We start from the raw sequence: 17,450 nt of genomic DNA, 5'->3' as shown, positions 1-17,450 counted from the left end.
CCTCGAATCAACCCCCGGCTGCACACTTTCCCAACATCAGCTACTTCTCAAGTGGACAGACCCTTGATTCACATCAGAGTTTGGGGGTCGGCTGAGGCTGGCACCCCAGAACACTGAGGCCATAAGCACGAGGACTCTGCATTTATCACCGGGAAAGGGCAAGAGACAGATGGTGGTGTCTGTCTTGTACCCATGAAAGGAAGAGCCATGTGGCTCCCCAGGCCTCCTTGCCCCATGGTAGGCTGGCCAGCAGCATAATCCTTCCTTCCTTTCCTCTTGTCCCCTAGTTTGAAGGGCAGGAGATCTCCCTGGACTCGAGAATGGGCATCTTCATCACCATGAACCCCGGCTACGCGGGCCGCACGGAACTGCCCGAGTCAGTGAAGGCCCTGTTCCGGCCCGTGGTGGTGATTGTGCCTGACCTGCAGCAGATCTGTGAAATCATGCTGTTCTCCGAGGGCTTCTTCTGGGCCAAGGTGAGGTCCCTTACCGCCAGGCGTCCCTGCACCCGCCTGGGTCTGCTCGCAGATGGGGGCCCTGGGACATTTTCATTCCTAGGGCTTGAAATTTGAAAAGTGTGGCTTTTCAAATTGTTTTGCTTTATCTCTCTCCCTTTTCTCTCTCTCTGTCTCTTTTTCTCTTTTTTAAAGCTGGGAGTGCATCATTTCTTAAAATTAAATTAAATTAATTTATTTGGCCACATTGTGCTGCATGCGGGATCTTAGTTCCCCGACCAGGGACTGAACCTGTGCCCCCTGCAGTGGAAGTGTGGAGTCTTAACCACTGGACCACCAGGGAAGTCCTCCCTTTCTCTCTTTTTAAAATTATAACTTTTATTTTGGAATCATTTGACTCACAAGAGATGGCAGCAGTAGTCCAGAGAGTTCCAGGTACCGCTCACCCAGCTTCCCGCAGTGATAACATCAAAACCAGGAAACTGGGACTTCCCTGGTGGTCCAGTGGTTAAGACTTCGCGCTCCCAATGCAGGGGGCCTGCCTGGGTTTGACCCCCGGTCGGGCAACTGGATCCCACATGCAGCACCTAAAAAATAAGATCCCGCATGCTGCAACTAAGACCCGCTGCAGCCAAATAAATAAATAAATAAATATATATATATATATATATATATATTTTTTTTTTTGTGGTACGCGGGCCTATCACTGTTGTGGCCTCTCCCGTTGCGGAGCACAGGCTCCGGACGCGCAGGCTCAGCGGCCATGGCTCACGGGCCCAGCCGCTCCGTGTCATGTGGGATCTTCCCGGACTGGGGCACGAACCCGCGTCCCCTGCATCGGCAGGTGGACTCTCAACCACTGTGCCACCAGGGAAGCCTGCAAATATTTTTAAGGTAAAGGATTGTTAGGTTGCTTCTCTGCAGTGTTTTGGTAAAGGCTCTTATTGCCAATCCTATTGTCTATGGATTTGGAGCCGGAGCGGAGAGATCTCTGGTTCTTAGTTTCAATGAGCAAAATCCCCATGCCATCCATAGGGACCAGCAAGTGTTGAATCCTTGATGTAGACCAGGTGGATGACTTGTCCCCAAAAACAGTTACGAGAAAACTTTAATAACATGTTTAGGTTAAAGGAAGCACATTTCTGGAGTGTAATCTCTATGATTTAAAAAGTTGTATGAATTCTGTTCTTTAAGGTGGTTAAGATTTTCCTTGGCTTTCAAGGACTGTCATCCAACTCTGTCTGGTAAGGCTGGTGTTCTTTTAAATTAGGTTGTAATTTATCACTGTTAAAAACGGGGGACCCATCCTGGTATTTGTTGGAGGCAAGATTTGCTGGTTTGTAGAGCAGCTTCATCTGAACATCTTTATGTCAGTTTTCTTTGTGTCATGACGTTCTGGTGTTTTCAGGGCATTTTCTTCATTTATTTTTCATTGTCTTTTATCACAAAAGACTCTGGCCAAAAAGATGACCGTTCTGTATAAGCTGGCCCGGGAGCAGCTCTCCAAGCAACATCATTATGATTTTGGACTCAGAGCCGTTAAATCAGTGTTGGTGATGGCTGGTGAGCTGAAGAGAGGTTCTTCTGAGCTTAGGGAGGTAGGGGCCACATGCTCTAAGTTCTCTGGTTTTTTAATTTGGTTCATGTGTATTGACTAAATGCTGGGATGGAGGTGACGGGGAGCACAGGTATCAAGAGAAAGTTTTATTCTTAGCTGTCACTTCATTTACTTGTCTGGCCTTCATTTGGTCTCTTCTTCATTACATTGTTCTCTTTGAATTTGGCATATTACCATAAGGTCCAGTTCAATGTCTTCATGGTGCCAATGTTTGTGATACTTCAATGATAATAATCAATCTACAATTGCAGGATGATGGGCTGGAGGGGTGGAGGTGAATAAAATTCTCTAGAAAGCACGAACATGAGTTATTTCCTCTTTGCAATAAAAGCCAGAGGGGTGGTCATGTTTCTTTCACACGGGACTTACTCCAGAACAGAGTCTGATCAATGCCACTCTGTGGGCAATAGACTCGTGTATCTCTCCAGAAACTGTACTTGGAATGCTTTATGTTTTGTATTTCATATAAAATTTCATTGTCTACTTCATAAGACGATTTCTAGACTAGCCCTGGGGGCTTTCAGAAACATCTTTGAAGACGTCTGTTTCGTTCCATCCAGGATGTGGTGCTTATGAGGGCCCTTCGAGACATGAATCTGCCCAAGTTCGTGTTTGAAGACGTCCCTCTCTTCCTTGGTTTGATTTCCGATCTGTTTCCTGGACTAGACTGCCCGCGGGTTCGCTACCCCGATTTCAATGATGCTGTAGAACAGGTGCTCCAGGAAAATGGCTACATTGTCTTACCTGTCCAGGTAAAATGCTGCTGAGGATGAGAGTTCACTGGCTTTTTCTGGGTCCTTTCCATTTTTTTTTTCATTTAAAAATAATTGTGGTAAAATACACATAACATTTACCATCTTAACCATTCCCCACCCCCATTTTCTTTTTCTTTTTTTTTATTGTGGTAAAGTACACATAAGATTTACCATTTTATCCATTTTTAGTACAGTTTAATAATGTTAAATATACTCATGTTGTGGTGAAAGAGATTTGCATCGTGCAAAACTGAAGCTCTGTCCCCATTAAATACTAATTCCCCCTCCTCCTCCCTCAGCACCTGGTAACCTCTATTCTACTTTCTGTCTCTAGGCATTTGACTCCTCTGGGGACCTCATGTGAGTGGAATCATACAGTGTGTGTCCTTTTGTGTCTGGCTGATTTCACTCAGCATAGCGTCCTCAAGGTTCATCCGTGTTGTAGCATGTGTCAGGATTCCCTTCCTTTTGGAGGCTGAGTTATATTCCACTCTATGGATATCTCACCTTCCAAAAATGTTTTTGGCATAATGTGATCAGATAAATTAAGTATTTTGTTTTGGGGCCCAACCGTCTAATCTTCTCTCCCCACCCCACCTTTTTTTCCCCCAGAGTCACACTTGAAAAAATTTTAAATTAGATATTACAAGTAAAATTTTGATCATCTGAAGCCTGTGAGATTGTATATGTTGTCTGTAAGCCATACATTATGGCCAGAGTGTTCTGCTCAGGGCGTAAATGCCCAAAGCTGCAGGTTTGGGGTGGCTGCCTCTGGACGGGCCACCTTGGGGCATCAGGCTACCCAGAGGCCTCAGGCCAGGGCAGCGGGTACTGACCACAGATGAGAGATCTCTGTGCACCTTTCCTGGCCCTGGTGGTTTCCTCTAGAGGTGGTTGTTTAAAAAGATGTGTTTTTCGTGGGAATGTAGAATGGTGTAGTGTAGCCACTTCTGGAAAGAGTCTGGTGGTTCCTCAAGAAGTGAAACATAGAGTTACTATATGACGAACAGCAATTTTATTCCTAGGTATAAACCCAAGAGAAATGAGAACGTATTTATCCACATGAAAACTTGTCCATGAATATTCATAGCAGCATTATTCGTAAGTGCCAACAAGTGGAAATAATGCAAATATCATCAACGGATGAAGAGATAGACAAAATGTGGTCCATCCATACAATGGAACATTATTTGGCCATAAAAAGGAAGGAAGTACTGACACAGGCTACACTGATGGGTGAACCTTAAAAACATGATGCTGAGTGAAAGAAGCCAGACACCCCAAACTACATACTGCACAATTCCCTTTATATCATTCCATTCTTTTGTCAAGAACGGGCAAATCCATAGAGACAGACAGTAGATTAGTGGGTGCCAGGGGCTGGGGGCAACGGGCTTGGGAGACATGACGAATGAGCACAGAGGTTTTTTTCTGTGGGGGGTGATGAAAATGTTCTAAAATTGAACGTGGTAATGGTTTCACAACCTTTTAAACATACTGAAAACCACTGAATTGTTGAAACACTTTAAATGCGTGAGTTGTACGGTGTGCAAATTCTAGCTCAATAAAGCTGTTTTTAACAAAAAGCTATGTTTTAACCCAGCTGCCACTGCTTGTCCCACAGGTGGATAAGGTGGTTCAGATGTTCGAGACCATGATGACCCGCCACACGACAATGGTGGTGGGGCCCACGGGAGGGGGCAAGTCCGTGGTCATAAATGCCCTGTGTCAGGCCCAGACCAGGTGAGTATGGCATCCTCGGGGAGGGCTTTGTTGCCACGGTGGTTTCACGGTGAGGTCGGTGGCGGTATTACCTAGTCCCACTTTGCTCTCTGATTTCCTGGGAGGTTACATTTGTCCCAGACACCCCCCTTTAAACCCGGAGCATCTTTTTTTTTTTTTAACTTTGGCCGCGCCACGTGGCTTGTGGGATCTCAGTTCCCTGACCAGGGATGGAACCTGTGCCGCCTGCAGTGGGAGTGCGAAGTCCTAACCACTGGACGGCCAGGCAAGTCCCAAACCCAGAGCATCTTAACTTGTTTTATTGCTGATTTAGTTGATATATTTTAGAAGGCAAAGCAGTTAGCCTTTTGTGCATCAGACTGTGAATAGGTTTATTTGCGAAATGAGTATTTCAAAAACTATCTTATAAGGATGTTTTGAAAATTACCTTAGGTCGTATTTTCTTGGCGTTCAGATTGCTCCTGTAAAGTCGGTCAGGACCCCCGGCCGTTAGGCGACACTGTTATGGTATCAGAGTGGCCAAAAAAGTGTCCCCTCCCCAAATGCCTTATCATCACCAGCCCTGCAAGAGCTATACTACTCGAAGGAAAAAGTGATTTCACACTCCTAATATAGAATATCACAAAGACCTGTGGTGAATCGATGCCCTTATACTGAATATGGGTTTTCTGACTTCTCACCTTTCTCCTAAGCAATAGCTGCATTCCGGAAAGATTTCAGTGCACGCTGACGTTCCAGCAAACATCTAAATCAAGCCTTATAATCTTTGTGACTTTACCAGTTCTAGTAGGCTGTAAAATCCAATTGAGTGACGGTCGTTCCTTCTTCCTTCTTATGTTTCTCGTGAGATAATCAGTGGACGATGGCTTACTGATTTTAAGAGGGTTATTCCATAGCCATCCTGTATTTCGTTCTGTAATTAATTCATTGTTAGATAATTTATAGAACTGTCACGTACAGATGTGAGTATAGGTATGCCACGATTATTTTTATTTATTTATTTTGTTAATTATAAACTATGTTTTGTGTGAACTTTAGTTTTCTATAGATGAATTAATCCCACGGCACTGCGGGAATTTACAGGCATTATACTGGGAAATACCCTGTCTGCGTGATTTGTAAAGCCAGCAACGCAGAGCAGATGTCGTTCTGTAACTATGAGGGATTGAGCGTCGGGAGTTCAAAGGTTTTACGTTATCCTGGTGACTATAATCTCCTAACACTCGTTGTGAAATATTTGCCTGAGTGTGCCATATGCATGAATATGTAAATACACAAACATGAAATATACATGAAGGTTAGCGTCTGTTGCCCTCAGAAGTCAAAGCCGTGTTATCAGTTCAGACCTCACTTGTGTTGGGGCCACGTTCCTGGTGAAAGGTGGTTCCCTTGTGTTTAGCATAAGTCATTAACAGAGAGTGGGAAGCCCAGTGCAGAGTTTGGATGGTTTGCATTTTAAATTTTGGATTGGATCGAAAACACAGGGGATCTGATCCCCCACATGGGTGACCTAGATTGTTCTCCTAATGCGTTTAGTCTGCCCGAGCCACGGCTGAAGCCTCTCCTTCGATTTAGGCTCGGGCTGGTGACAAAGCTGTATGTCCTGAACCCCAAGGCGATGAGTGTCATAGAGCTCTACGGCATCCTGGACCCCACCACCCGAGACTGGACAGATGGGGTGCTGTCCAACATCTTCAGGGAGGTCAACAAGCCGACGGATAAGAAGGAGCGGAAGTGAGTATCTTTGTAGGGAGGGAAGAGCCTGGGTGGGTTCATAGTGAGTTAGCCAAAGCTTACAAAGAAACAAATGATGTATATAGTATTGTAGTTTCATGCTTGGAAGCAAACAGACTCAGGGGGCTCTGCTCACGAAGGGCCAGGTACCACCTCAGTGCTGTTTATGTGTTGTCTAAATCACGCTCCTTGACTACGATGGATCCCAGCTTACCATGGAGGAAGCTGAGATCCAGGGAAGGGGAGGAAAGAGCTTGCCCCAAGGCCAGGGATTTGAACTTGGGACATCAGAGTCCAAGCCCTCAAACGGGCACCACACCAGGCTGCCTCTACGGCAAGGTACGTCAAGGAGAAGCGACAAAGCATCGTGGGAAGTGCTGGAACACCCTTCAGAGCTGCACTTTCTCACCTGCAGGCGCGGTTGAGGCTGCCTGCCCTGCTCCAATCACTGCCCACCGCGGTGAGGGTCTAGTGAGGCCGGGAGGGGAAATGCTCTATTGGAACATCCGGTAAAAAGCCTTCTCCGGTGTTAGTTGCTCCCGTGACACCTGTCAGGTAAACCCAGGGATGATCCTGATTGTATATTCTAGTCCAACCCCATTAATTAAAAATCCCTTAAATAGCGAGTCTAACGTCTCAACTGATGACTTTTGGAACAGCCTCTTTTTAGCAATCCTCCCCTGATTCTGGATCAGTCCAGGATTTCACACTGTGCTCGGTTGTCCTATCGCTTTGACGTCTTCTAATTTCAAGCAGTTCCTTAGGTTTTCTTTATCTTTCATGGCCTTGATGTTCTGAAAGATTCCAGGCCAGCTGCTGCACAGAATATGCCCTCGGTTTGGGTTTGTCTGTTGCTTTCTCGTAACTGGATGCAGGCTACATGTCCTTGCAGGAATCTCTCAGAAGGGACATGGTGCCCTTCTCAGCGTCTCATCGGAAGCACGTGATACTGGTTTGCCCCCTTATTGGTGACTTTAACTTCGATCATCAGGTTAGGGTGGTATCTGCCATTTTTCCTTCTGCAATTGATATGCAAGGTGTGGGGAGATACCCTGAGACTATGTAAATACCCTATATTCCTCGTCAAACCTTCACCCGACGGTTTTAGCATCTATTGATTGTAGCCTGAATCTAGTCTTCCTACGATGCTATAAAATGGAGACTTTCTTTTGGGACAGTTGGTGAAATTTGAACATGGATTGTATATTAGCTAACAGTAGTCTATCGATGCTAAATGTCCTGATTTTGATAACTGTACTGTGGTTATATTAGAGAAGGTGCTTGTTCTTAGGAAACGCGTGCTTAAGCATTTAGGAATACAGGGCGTCATGTCCGCAACTTATTTTCAAATGATTCAGGAAAACAGAGAGAGAACAAAAGAGCGTCCACGGGGCAAAATTAACAACTGCCCTCTGGTTGGAGGACATATGGTACTTCTTTGCACTCGTCTATTCTTGCAACTCTGTAAGTTTGAAATTATTTAAGATAAAAGAAGTTAAAAAAAATACTGGAAGAAAATAAACCAAAGGTTAATGCTGGAAAAATCCAACTACTCATATCAGTGAATTAAACGGAAGCAATATCAAATCAGCATTCCAGCACAGTAGAATCCCCCTGTCCAACTCAGTCTCCCTCAGAGCTGGGCTTTACTGTGATGTGACCCACTATAGCCACAGAACTGAAGGGTCACGTAGCTTGAACACCGGAGGCCCTGAAGCCAAAGTAGATCTCCTGCCAGGAAGGATGGTGTGTAAACCAGGGCTTTGCAAATGCAGATGCTCCTAGGGGCCCAGCAGGTAGCATCAGGGAGTGAAATGGGCCAAGTTACATGGTGTATTAGCTTCTGCAGGGCCTCTGTAACAAATTACCATTAACTGGGTGGCTAAAACAATACCACCCAGAAATTTATTCTTCATCATTTCTGGAGGCCAGAAGTCTGAAACAAAGACGGGGCAGCACTGCCTCTGAAGATTCTAGAGGAAGGTCCTCCCTTGCCTTTGACAGCTTTAGTGACCCCAGGCATTGCTTGGCTTATGGCCGCATCCCTCCAATCTCTGCCTCCGTCTTCATGTGGCTTCCCCCGATGTAAGGATACTTGTTGTTGGATAATCCAGGATGATCTCATCTCAAGATCCTTACCTTAATTATATCTGCAAAGACCTTTTTTCCAAATAAGGTCACACTCACAGCTTCTGGATAGACCTATCTTACGGGGGCCACCATTCAATCCCGTACACATGGGTATATGAAATCCTTTTAACTTGACCATAAGAGGACTAGGTGTCCAAACCAGCGGTAAGTAGCAGCTGATCCTCAGATTTAAGAAAAGAATGAGGTGGACTGGGACACTGTGTCTTCATGGGCAGCTACTACCAGCAGCAGCGCATCGTTCCCACGCGGGAATGCAAGTCTGTACTGTCAGACCTTCCTGTTTGCCAGGGAAGAAGGGAATCCAGATTGTTGGGTCAGGTTTCCTGATTCTTAAATGTTGGTGACTAACTCGAATAGTTTATATATATATAAACTATTGTAAGCACCAAGTAGGGTGCCCTATCTCAGATCCTGGTTAGAAAACCCTGTGGGACTTCCCTGGCGGTCCAGTGGTTAAGACTTCGCCTTCCAGTGCAGGGGGTGCAGGTTCGATCCCTGGTTGGGGAGCTAAGATCCCACATGCCTCGTGGCCGAAAAACCAAAACATAAGACAGAAGCAATATTGTAACAAATTCAATGAAGACTTTAAAAATGGTCCACATCAAAAAAAAAAAAAAATCTTTAAAAGAGAAAAAAAGGGGCTTCCCTGGTGGCGCAGTGGTTGAGAGTCCGCCTGCTGATGCAGGAGACATGGGTTCGTGCCCCGGTCCGGGAAGATCCCACATGCCGCGGAGCAGCTAGGCCCATGAGGCATGGCCGCTGAGCCTGCGCGTCCGGAGCCTGTGCTCCGCAACGGGAGAGACCACGACAGTGAGAGGCCCACGTACTGCAAGAAAAAAAAATGAAAAGAAAAAAAGGAAACCCTGGGAAAAGACGTTCAACATGAACAGGGAGGTTGCACCAAGCTCCATAGTTGGAAGCCTTACATGGCTCACTTTTCTCTGGTTGCTGCAGGTATATTTTATTTGATGGTGATGTGGACGCTCTGTGGGTGGAGAACATGAATTCTGTGATGGACGACAACAAGCTGCTGACGTTGGCCAACGGTGAGCGTATTCGGCTTCAAGCACACTGTGCCCTGGTCTTCGAGGCAAGTAGTGATGAAAAATAATTTCAAATAGGTCTTTCTTTTAATTAAAATTTAAAATGTTTATTTTTTAACTTTTAATTTTTTATTTACATTTGTAATTTTTTTAATTTATTTTTGGCTGCTTCGGGTCTCCGTCGACACGCGTGGGCTTTCTCTAGTTGCATCGAGAGGGGGCTACTCTTCGTTGCGGTGCGCAGGCTTCTCATTGTGGTGGCTTCTCTTGTTGCAGAGCATGGGCTCTAGGCGTGCAGGCTTCGGTAGTTGTGGCACGCGGGCTCAATAGTTGTGGCGCACGGGCTTAGTTGCTCCACTGCATGTGGGATCTTCCTGGACCAGGGATCAAATCTGTGTCCCCTGCATTGGCGGGCAGATTCTTAACCACTGTACCACCAGGGAAGTCCCTAAAATGTTTATTTTTAAAAAAATTTATTTTATTGAAGTATAGTTGATTTACAATGTTGTGTTGATTTCTGCTGTTCAGCAGAGTGATTTAGTTATACATTTATATACATTCTTTTTCATATTCTTTTCCATTATGGTTTATCACAGGATACTGAATATAGTTCCCTGTGCTATATAGTGGGACCTTGTTGTTTATCCATCCTATGTATAATAGTTTGCATCTGCTAATCCCAAACTCCCAATCCATCCCTCCCCCATCCCCCTCCCCCTTGGCAACCACAATTCTGTTCTCTATGTCTGTGAGTGTGTTTCTCTTTTGTAAATAAGTTCACTTGTGTCATATTTTAGATTCCACGTATAAGTGATATCATATGGTATTTGTCTTTCTCCTTCTGACCTACCTCACTTAGTATGATAATCCCTAGGTCCATCCATGTTGCTGCAAATGGCATTATTTCATTCTTTTTCATGGCTGAGTAGTATTCCATTGTATATATGTACCACATCTTCTTTATCCACTCATCTGTCGATGGAAATTTAGGTTGTTTCCATGTCTTGGCCATTGTAAATAGTGCTGCAGTGAACACTGTGGTACATGTATCTTTTTGAATTATAGTTTTGTCCAGATATATGCCCAGGAGTGGGATTGCTGGATCATATAGGAGCTCTATTTTTAGTTTTTTTAAGGAACCTCCATACTGTTCTTCACAGTGGCTGCACCAACTTACATTTCCACCAACGGTGTAGGAGGGTTCCCTTTTCTCCACACCCTCTCCCGCATTTGTTATTTGTAGACTAAAATGTTTATTAAAATAGGTATAAATATAGATGATTGAAGAAAACCCAAACAATGCAGAAGAATTTATGATGAGTACAACTCTGTTCTTCTACCTGCTGCCCTCATCATCCCTCCTTACTGTATCCCAGAGGTAACTCCATTTCACACTTGACTTGTTTCTTCTGATGGTTACTCTACTGTCTAAAGGAACCCACTTTGCGTGCTATTTCTTCCTTTATCAAGGTTACACATTATCTGTTGACTGACTGCTATGAAAGTGAGGGTTCATCTTTTATACCATCAGCCCACCTCCCCTCCATAGAATACTATACTGCTAAGTCAGTTAAACCAGTAAACATATTTACATCATTATGAATTAGGAAATATTTACTGTAGAGCCAACTAGTATACTGTGATATACTTGCTGGCGAAGCAAGAAATCCAGGAACTGTGATACATTTACTTTCTTTTAGAGCCATTTTTTTTTTTTTACTGGAGTTTATAGTTGCCTTTTTTTCCTCTCTCTCTCTCACTATTTGCCTTTATCTTATCTTCATTTTTCAAACTTTCTGTCATATCCTCTGAACCTGTTTCACAGCTGTGGTCCTGAGACTTGCTTTCACTCTAGCTTAGTGCTAATACCATTCCTAACTTGGCCTGCAAAATTTGTCGACGTATGAGTATTTATGCATATCATTATTTTGTTGACTGACTGAACTGTGTCTTTTTTTCAGATGAAGAGAGACTGGTGTGTTGATATTGCTGTTAGATGCATACTTATTAAGTTTCATATTCCCTGATCTCAATTATGTTATAAAAAATAAAGAAAAAAGACTGAAAGGAAAACACCCCAAAACAGTGTTTGTTTCTTGGTGGTGGGATTTTGGTTAACTTATTTTCTTCTTTATACTTTTTAATTTTGGCCAGATATTCTACAGCATGTTAATTTTCATATTAATTTTATGGTAAAAGAAACTTAAAAAGTGCTACATCAGAGATGCATAATCTTCCCGTGATAAACCTAAGTGTTCAATTAGAAACCTCATAAAAGCTGTGTTAACTGGGGTATGACTTGGGTTCTATGCATTTGTAAAAACTTTGTACAAGCAACGGCTTTAAAACACGCACTCCAGTTGTCTGTGGCTGTAGAAAACACTGATCGTGTTTGTTTCTCCAGGTTGGAGATTTACAGTATGCCTCCCCTGCGACTGTGTCTCGGTGTGGAATGGTTTACGTGGATCCGAAAAACTTGAAATATCAACCGTACTGGAAAAAATGGGTTAATCAAATACAAAACAAGGTGAAAATTATTCCCCAAATGAACTTACCAGTTACTAGTATTGGTGGCTAGTTGGATAAAAATAACTCAGAGGGATGTTTGTTGTTGAAGGCCATGACCTTGACCTTGACCTGCCCAGGATCTTGAGCACTTAATGTTATCAATAAGTTGGATAAAAACATGGAAGACACCCGGGGCTTCCCTGGTGGCGCAGTGGTTGGGAGCCCGCCTGCCGATGCAGGGGACGCAGGTTCGTGCCCCGGTCCGGGAAGATCCCACATGCCGCGGAGCGGCTAGGCCCGTGAGCCATGGCCGCTGAGCCTGCGTGTCCGGAGCCTGTGCTCCGCAACGGGAGAGGCCACAGCAGTGAGAGGCCCGCGTACCGCAAAAAATATAAAAATAAAAAAGTAAAAAATAAAAAACATGGGAGACACCCTTATTAGATTTCCAGATAATTCACAGCAGGTGGGATAGGTAGTGATTTTGATAGTCTAGACCAGGGAGCGACAAATTTTTTCTGTGAAAGAGTAGAGAGTAGATAGTTTAGGCTTTGCGGGCCATGTGGTTTCTTTGCAACTACTCAACCCCGCCATTGTGGTATGAAAGCAGCCACAGTACATGAATGGGCATAACAATATACCAATAAAACTTTATTTACAAAAACAGGTGGCAGGCCAGATTTGGCTTATGCGTTGTAGTTGGCAACCCCTTATCCAGCCAAGCCCAGGAGTTGGGAGACTTGTCTCTATTAGGTGCCCAGCACCTCCTGCTTTGCTCAGTTGGATGAATACAGTGTGTGAAGGACCTAGTTTGTCATGGAATTGAGATCCGATGGTTTCAGTTGACCTCAAACCCTGTGACGTATCACATGGCTGCTCAAAAATGTGTATTGTCTTAATGGTAGGCTTCATTGAAAGCTGCAGAGATAGATGTGACAGTCATGTGAACGTTGTGGCTTGACCACACCTGGGACACCATGACCACACAGGATGCGTCTCTAGAAGGACCACTAGGCTGATGGTGAATTGGAAGCCAGGACATAATTACCCCAAAGAAGACCAAGGGAAACATGATGGGACCATTTGAGGCACACTGTCAAATGGGGGATGACCGCCCATGCAATCCCTGGTGGTCATCAATGCCTTGGTAGGGAGAAGGACCTTCCACGGCTTTGCACGCTTTGCTCAATGACTGTGGCCATGTCGTTTGAGCTCTAAGGTAACCTGCGCTTTTCCTATCAAATGGGACCTTTTGTGGCACCTCCCTCCCAGGTCAGTGAAATCAAAGGCTTCATGATGAAATGAAAGAGCATTATAAAGGACAAATTTCTCTACAAATATATGAGTTATCAGAGTTTACTCACCTGCCAAATTTCTCATTCATCAGAAAATATTTCTCACCCCCTCTTTTTTTTTTAATATTTATTTATTTATTTGGCTGCGCCAGGCGGGTCTTAGTTGCGGCACACGGGATCTTTAGTTGCATCATGCGAACTCTTAGTTGTGGCATGTGGGATCTAGTTCCCTGACCAGGGATCGAACCCTGGCCCCCTGCATTGGGAGCGTGGACTCATAGCCACTGGACCACCGGGGAAGTTCCCTCTCCCCCCCTCTTTTTACAAGCAAAGCTTCCCACGAACTTCCATTTAAATAAAGGAACCCTTGAAAATGCTTTGAAATTCTGCTCTTTTATAGGTGGAGCAAGGTGATTTACAGAGTCTGTTTGAGAAATATGTACCCTATCTCATTGACATGATAACGGAAGGAATAGTGGCTGGAAAACAAGGAGAGAAGCTGAAGACAATAGTTCCGCAGACAAGCCTAAATATGGTAAGTAAGGATCTTTGTCGGCAAAAAAGAAATTCTTCCCTAAAGATGGACCCCCCCCCCACAGTGGGCTTTCAAGGGGAGCAAAGATGCCAGATGGGTAAGTTCTAACATTGCCAGCTACTGACAAGGAGGACACAATACTTCCTTTTGTGACCCTGTGCAAGACAAGATACTGGGCTCCATCTGTTGAAACCAATATGGCGGGTCATATAGTTCCCGCCGCTTTGGGATCTGGGATCCCGGGATTTATGACCAGAACTCACCCTGGTGGGGATGTGTGGAATATATGGACGGACCCAGGTGTTTTCCTGTGAACCAGGTAACCCAGTTAACCAAGATGCTGGATTCGTTACTAGAGGGAGAAATCGAGGACCGCGATGTTCTGGAGTGCTACTTCTTAGAGGCTCTGTGCTGCTCTCTGGGCGCTGCCCTGCTCGAGGATGGAAGGGCTAAATTTGATGAATGCATTAAACACATCGCTTCTTTGCCTACTGTTGATACGGAAGGGGTTTGGGCCAACCCTGGGGAACTGCCAGGTAGGAACCAAAGGTAGCTTGTTTTCCTGCTCAGAATGTTTTTGGTTAGGTTTTTAAGAGGACGTGACCTTGCTTTTCCATATGTATGCCTGTGTGGGTTTTCCAGGTTGTTTGCTCCTGTAGAGAAATGTGCAATGGTCAGAGCACCCAGTGGTACCGTCAGGAGACGTTCAAATGTGTGAACTGCCATAGCAGAGCCCAGCTCCCTGGGATGTGGCCTTTTTTGCTGAGTCTACCCTTTTCCCCCCTAGCTTAGGCGCTAGCTTCCTTCACTCTGTTTAAGCTCTTTAAAATTTTCACATTGTGCTTGCCTTTGAAGTTCTTCTCCTTTGGGCTTCTCTCTCTTTTTTTTTTTCTCTCTAAAATTCCACCGCTTAATTCATCTGCTCTATTCCTGAGTATTTGCACAGGAGACAATCACGTGTGGATTTGCAGACCATTCATAGAAAATCATTATAGTAAGGTTTAACTGTTTGCATGAAGAATGTGCATCCTCAAAGAACCATATATGATGAAAATGTGGCATTCTCCAAGAACTATAGCTGACACTAGGATCCTTCTTTGTCTGTCTCTTAATGACATTTGAATATGGCTTGGCAGGGAGACCCAAGCTGTATCCTGTAATCATTACCTGGGCTGTTCTTTTTAAAGCGCAAAGTAAAATGATCGTAGGTCTTTCTAGTGGAGAGTCATTGAGCAAATAAAAGATGTTTTAAAAGTCTTTGGTCTTTGTTCGGACACCAAGGGAGGAAAGGGGGGATGGGATGAATTGGGAGATTGGGACTGACATATATACACTAATATATATAAAATAGGTCCTAATGAGAACCTGCTGTGTAGCACAGGGAACTCCACTTCTCTGTACAGTAGAAACTAACACAACATTGTAAAACAACTATACCCCAATAAAAAAACCTCTATGGTCTTTTGGGGAGTAGTTTGCTTGTACTTTCTTGGGACCCTGAGTCTCCTTTGGCGGCGGGCTCGGGGGGTGCTTCCCAGCTATGCATACCATGCCGGCTACGTGCTGCTGCCATCAGAGACGATGCTGGTCCCGGTCTGGTCTTTCTCCCTAGTTTGCTCTCATCTTGGGGACTTGAATGGCCATGTAGACACCCCCCTTCCAGATGCCTTCTGCACTCAGCTCCAGGATCCGGGTCCCTCGACATTATCCTAGCTCATAACACCTGGCACAGTTCTGTCTGCATCATAAATGCATACCTCCCAATCCCTGCTTCACAGTCGGCTTCTGTGATTCCTGCCACACGTGACCCCAGTTGGCCTCGTGGGGACCGTCCCCCGCCCCCCGCCATTCTTCCTACCACCTTCTGAACCTTCTGAATCCTCTTCTGCCGCCCTGTCGCTTCAACCCCTCTTGCCTAATTGCCCTTCTGTCGAATCTCTCTGAGAAAACCCAAGCCTGCTTTCTCTGCCTCTCCAGGGGCTGAGGGATACTGAGACAATCACACAACCACGAAGTCTGGCACCTCCATAAATTCAGTCTTGAACTTGAACTCCCTCTCCTGTCCCCACGGGGGCAGTTCATCTCCCTTTTTCTCCAAATCTCCACATGGCCCTCTCCCCTCTCTCTGCAGGTGACCTTCCTTCTTCCTGCAACAGGAAAAATGGACACCGTCAGATAGGAATTTTTCCAGCCCCCATCTTCTCCTGTCTCCTTTCTCAGGGGAGAGGAGACCAGCTCCCAGCTGGACCCGCCCTGTGCTTTGAGGTCTACCCACACCCTCCTCATCAGGCTCCTGGCTTCACTGGTTTTCTGCTCTTTCTCCTATATTTTCCATCTGTCCCTCTCTACCAATCCCATCCCACAGGCTCTCAGACATCTCTATCCAAACTGCCCCTCCCAAACTGCACATGCACTGCCTTCTCGTTACCGGATCTGGTGACCCCTTCTGGTCTTTGCTTCCCCGACGTTGTCCCAGCATTGGACATGGTACCACTTTCTGCCTTCTGAAAACGTTCTTCCTCCATCCTGCTCCATCCTGGCCATGCCCTCAAAGTCTCCTTTGTTGAGTCTCCTTCCTCTGCCCCTCCCTCACATCAGGATTTGGTCCTAGACCCTCTTTTCACTCTTAATGAGACTTTTCACCATGTCCACAGCTCTGACTTCCAATCCCCTCCCTTCTGAGCCTTTTCCTGGGTTCCCTAGCCCAGTTATATTTAAATCTATCTATCTATCTATCTATCTATCTATCTATCTATCTATCTATCTTTATCCATCCATCCATTTTTATCTATCTCTATCTACCCATCCATCCATCCATCCATCCATCCATCCATCTATCCATCCATCCATCCTTATCTATCTATTCAATTAAGTTTCTGTCCAGGGAGCAAATAGCATTAGTTCATTTCAAGCATGAGCCAAAGCTGATCCTGTATTTCCATGTCCACGATCGAAGTGAAACAGACCACTGTTTGTTACAGGTCACCTTCCAACCTTGTTTGACTTCCATTTTGATCCCACACAGAAGAAATGGATACCATGGAATAAATTAGTTCCAAAGTATGTTCATTCCCGTGAGAGGAAATTTATTGACATCCTGGGTAAGTGAGAACCAAACCCTCGGTTTAAGCGTGTCTGGTTCTCGTTCTGTGAGGAAGGGAAAAAGATTCTGAGGTCCCTGTGGTACTCTGAGTCCCACCCGGAGTGCTGGTTGGGAGAAACTGAGGAACGTGAGCCGTGGGCTTTTCCAAGAGGGCGGCACTTCGGATTCCTTTTATGTGCTGCTGGCTGTGCCTCTCAACTCTTTCCCTGGGCAGGTGGATCCTGACAGGTCGGGGCAAGAGGTAGGGTGCCGGTCTGCTTCCCGTTGCTTTGCACAGGCTCCCTTCTGCCCCATAGAGCTGGCTGGGCGTGGGGAGGGACGAAGGAAGGAGTGAAAGTGGAATGAACAAGGCAGCGTTTTGTAAGAGATGCCGCCTTGAGGGGTCGCGTACCATGGGCTTTGTGTACTGAGTCGCATTTTACGTGCACACCTCTGGCTATTTGGATAACATAGAGGCTGAAGCATTTCACATAACGAACATCTGGTTTTGGTTTGTATGGAGTTCTTTCAGAG

The 17,450-nt window shown here is 45.2% G+C and overlaps 1 protein-coding gene across 8 annotated transcripts in view; it reads left to right on the top strand.

The window, feature by feature from the left end:
- The window catches only part of DNAH10 (dynein axonemal heavy chain 10), a 148,167-nt gene that overhangs the window by 78,601 nt on the left and 52,116 nt on the right, over window positions 1–17,450 (top strand). For all 8 annotated transcript variants that reach the window (XM_033836737.2, XM_033836736.2, XM_073789938.1 and 5 more), the window contains 10 exons: window positions 288–476; window positions 1,907–2,053; window positions 2,634–2,825; window positions 4,453–4,571; window positions 6,147–6,305; window positions 9,411–9,546; window positions 11,904–12,026; window positions 13,700–13,834; window positions 14,154–14,370; window positions 16,816–16,935. In XM_033836737.2, the coding sequence (XP_033692628.1) occupies window positions 288–476; window positions 1,907–2,053; window positions 2,634–2,825; window positions 4,453–4,571; window positions 6,147–6,305; window positions 9,411–9,546; window positions 11,904–12,026; window positions 13,700–13,834; window positions 14,154–14,370; window positions 16,816–16,935 (1,537 nt within the window). The remainder of the gene's footprint in view (window positions 1–287; window positions 477–1,906; window positions 2,054–2,633; window positions 2,826–4,452; window positions 4,572–6,146; window positions 6,306–9,410; window positions 9,547–11,903; window positions 12,027–13,699; window positions 13,835–14,153; window positions 14,371–16,815; window positions 16,936–17,450) is intronic.

This window comes from Tursiops truncatus, chromosome 13 (assembly GCF_011762595.2).
Source record: "Tursiops truncatus isolate mTurTru1 chromosome 13, mTurTru1.mat.Y, whole genome shotgun sequence".
In the NCBI taxonomy this organism is placed as follows: Eukaryota; Metazoa; Chordata; class Mammalia; order Artiodactyla; family Delphinidae; genus Tursiops; species Tursiops truncatus.
Note: the sequence above shows the minus strand (reverse complement) of the source record. Positions and strands in the feature narration are given on the sequence as shown.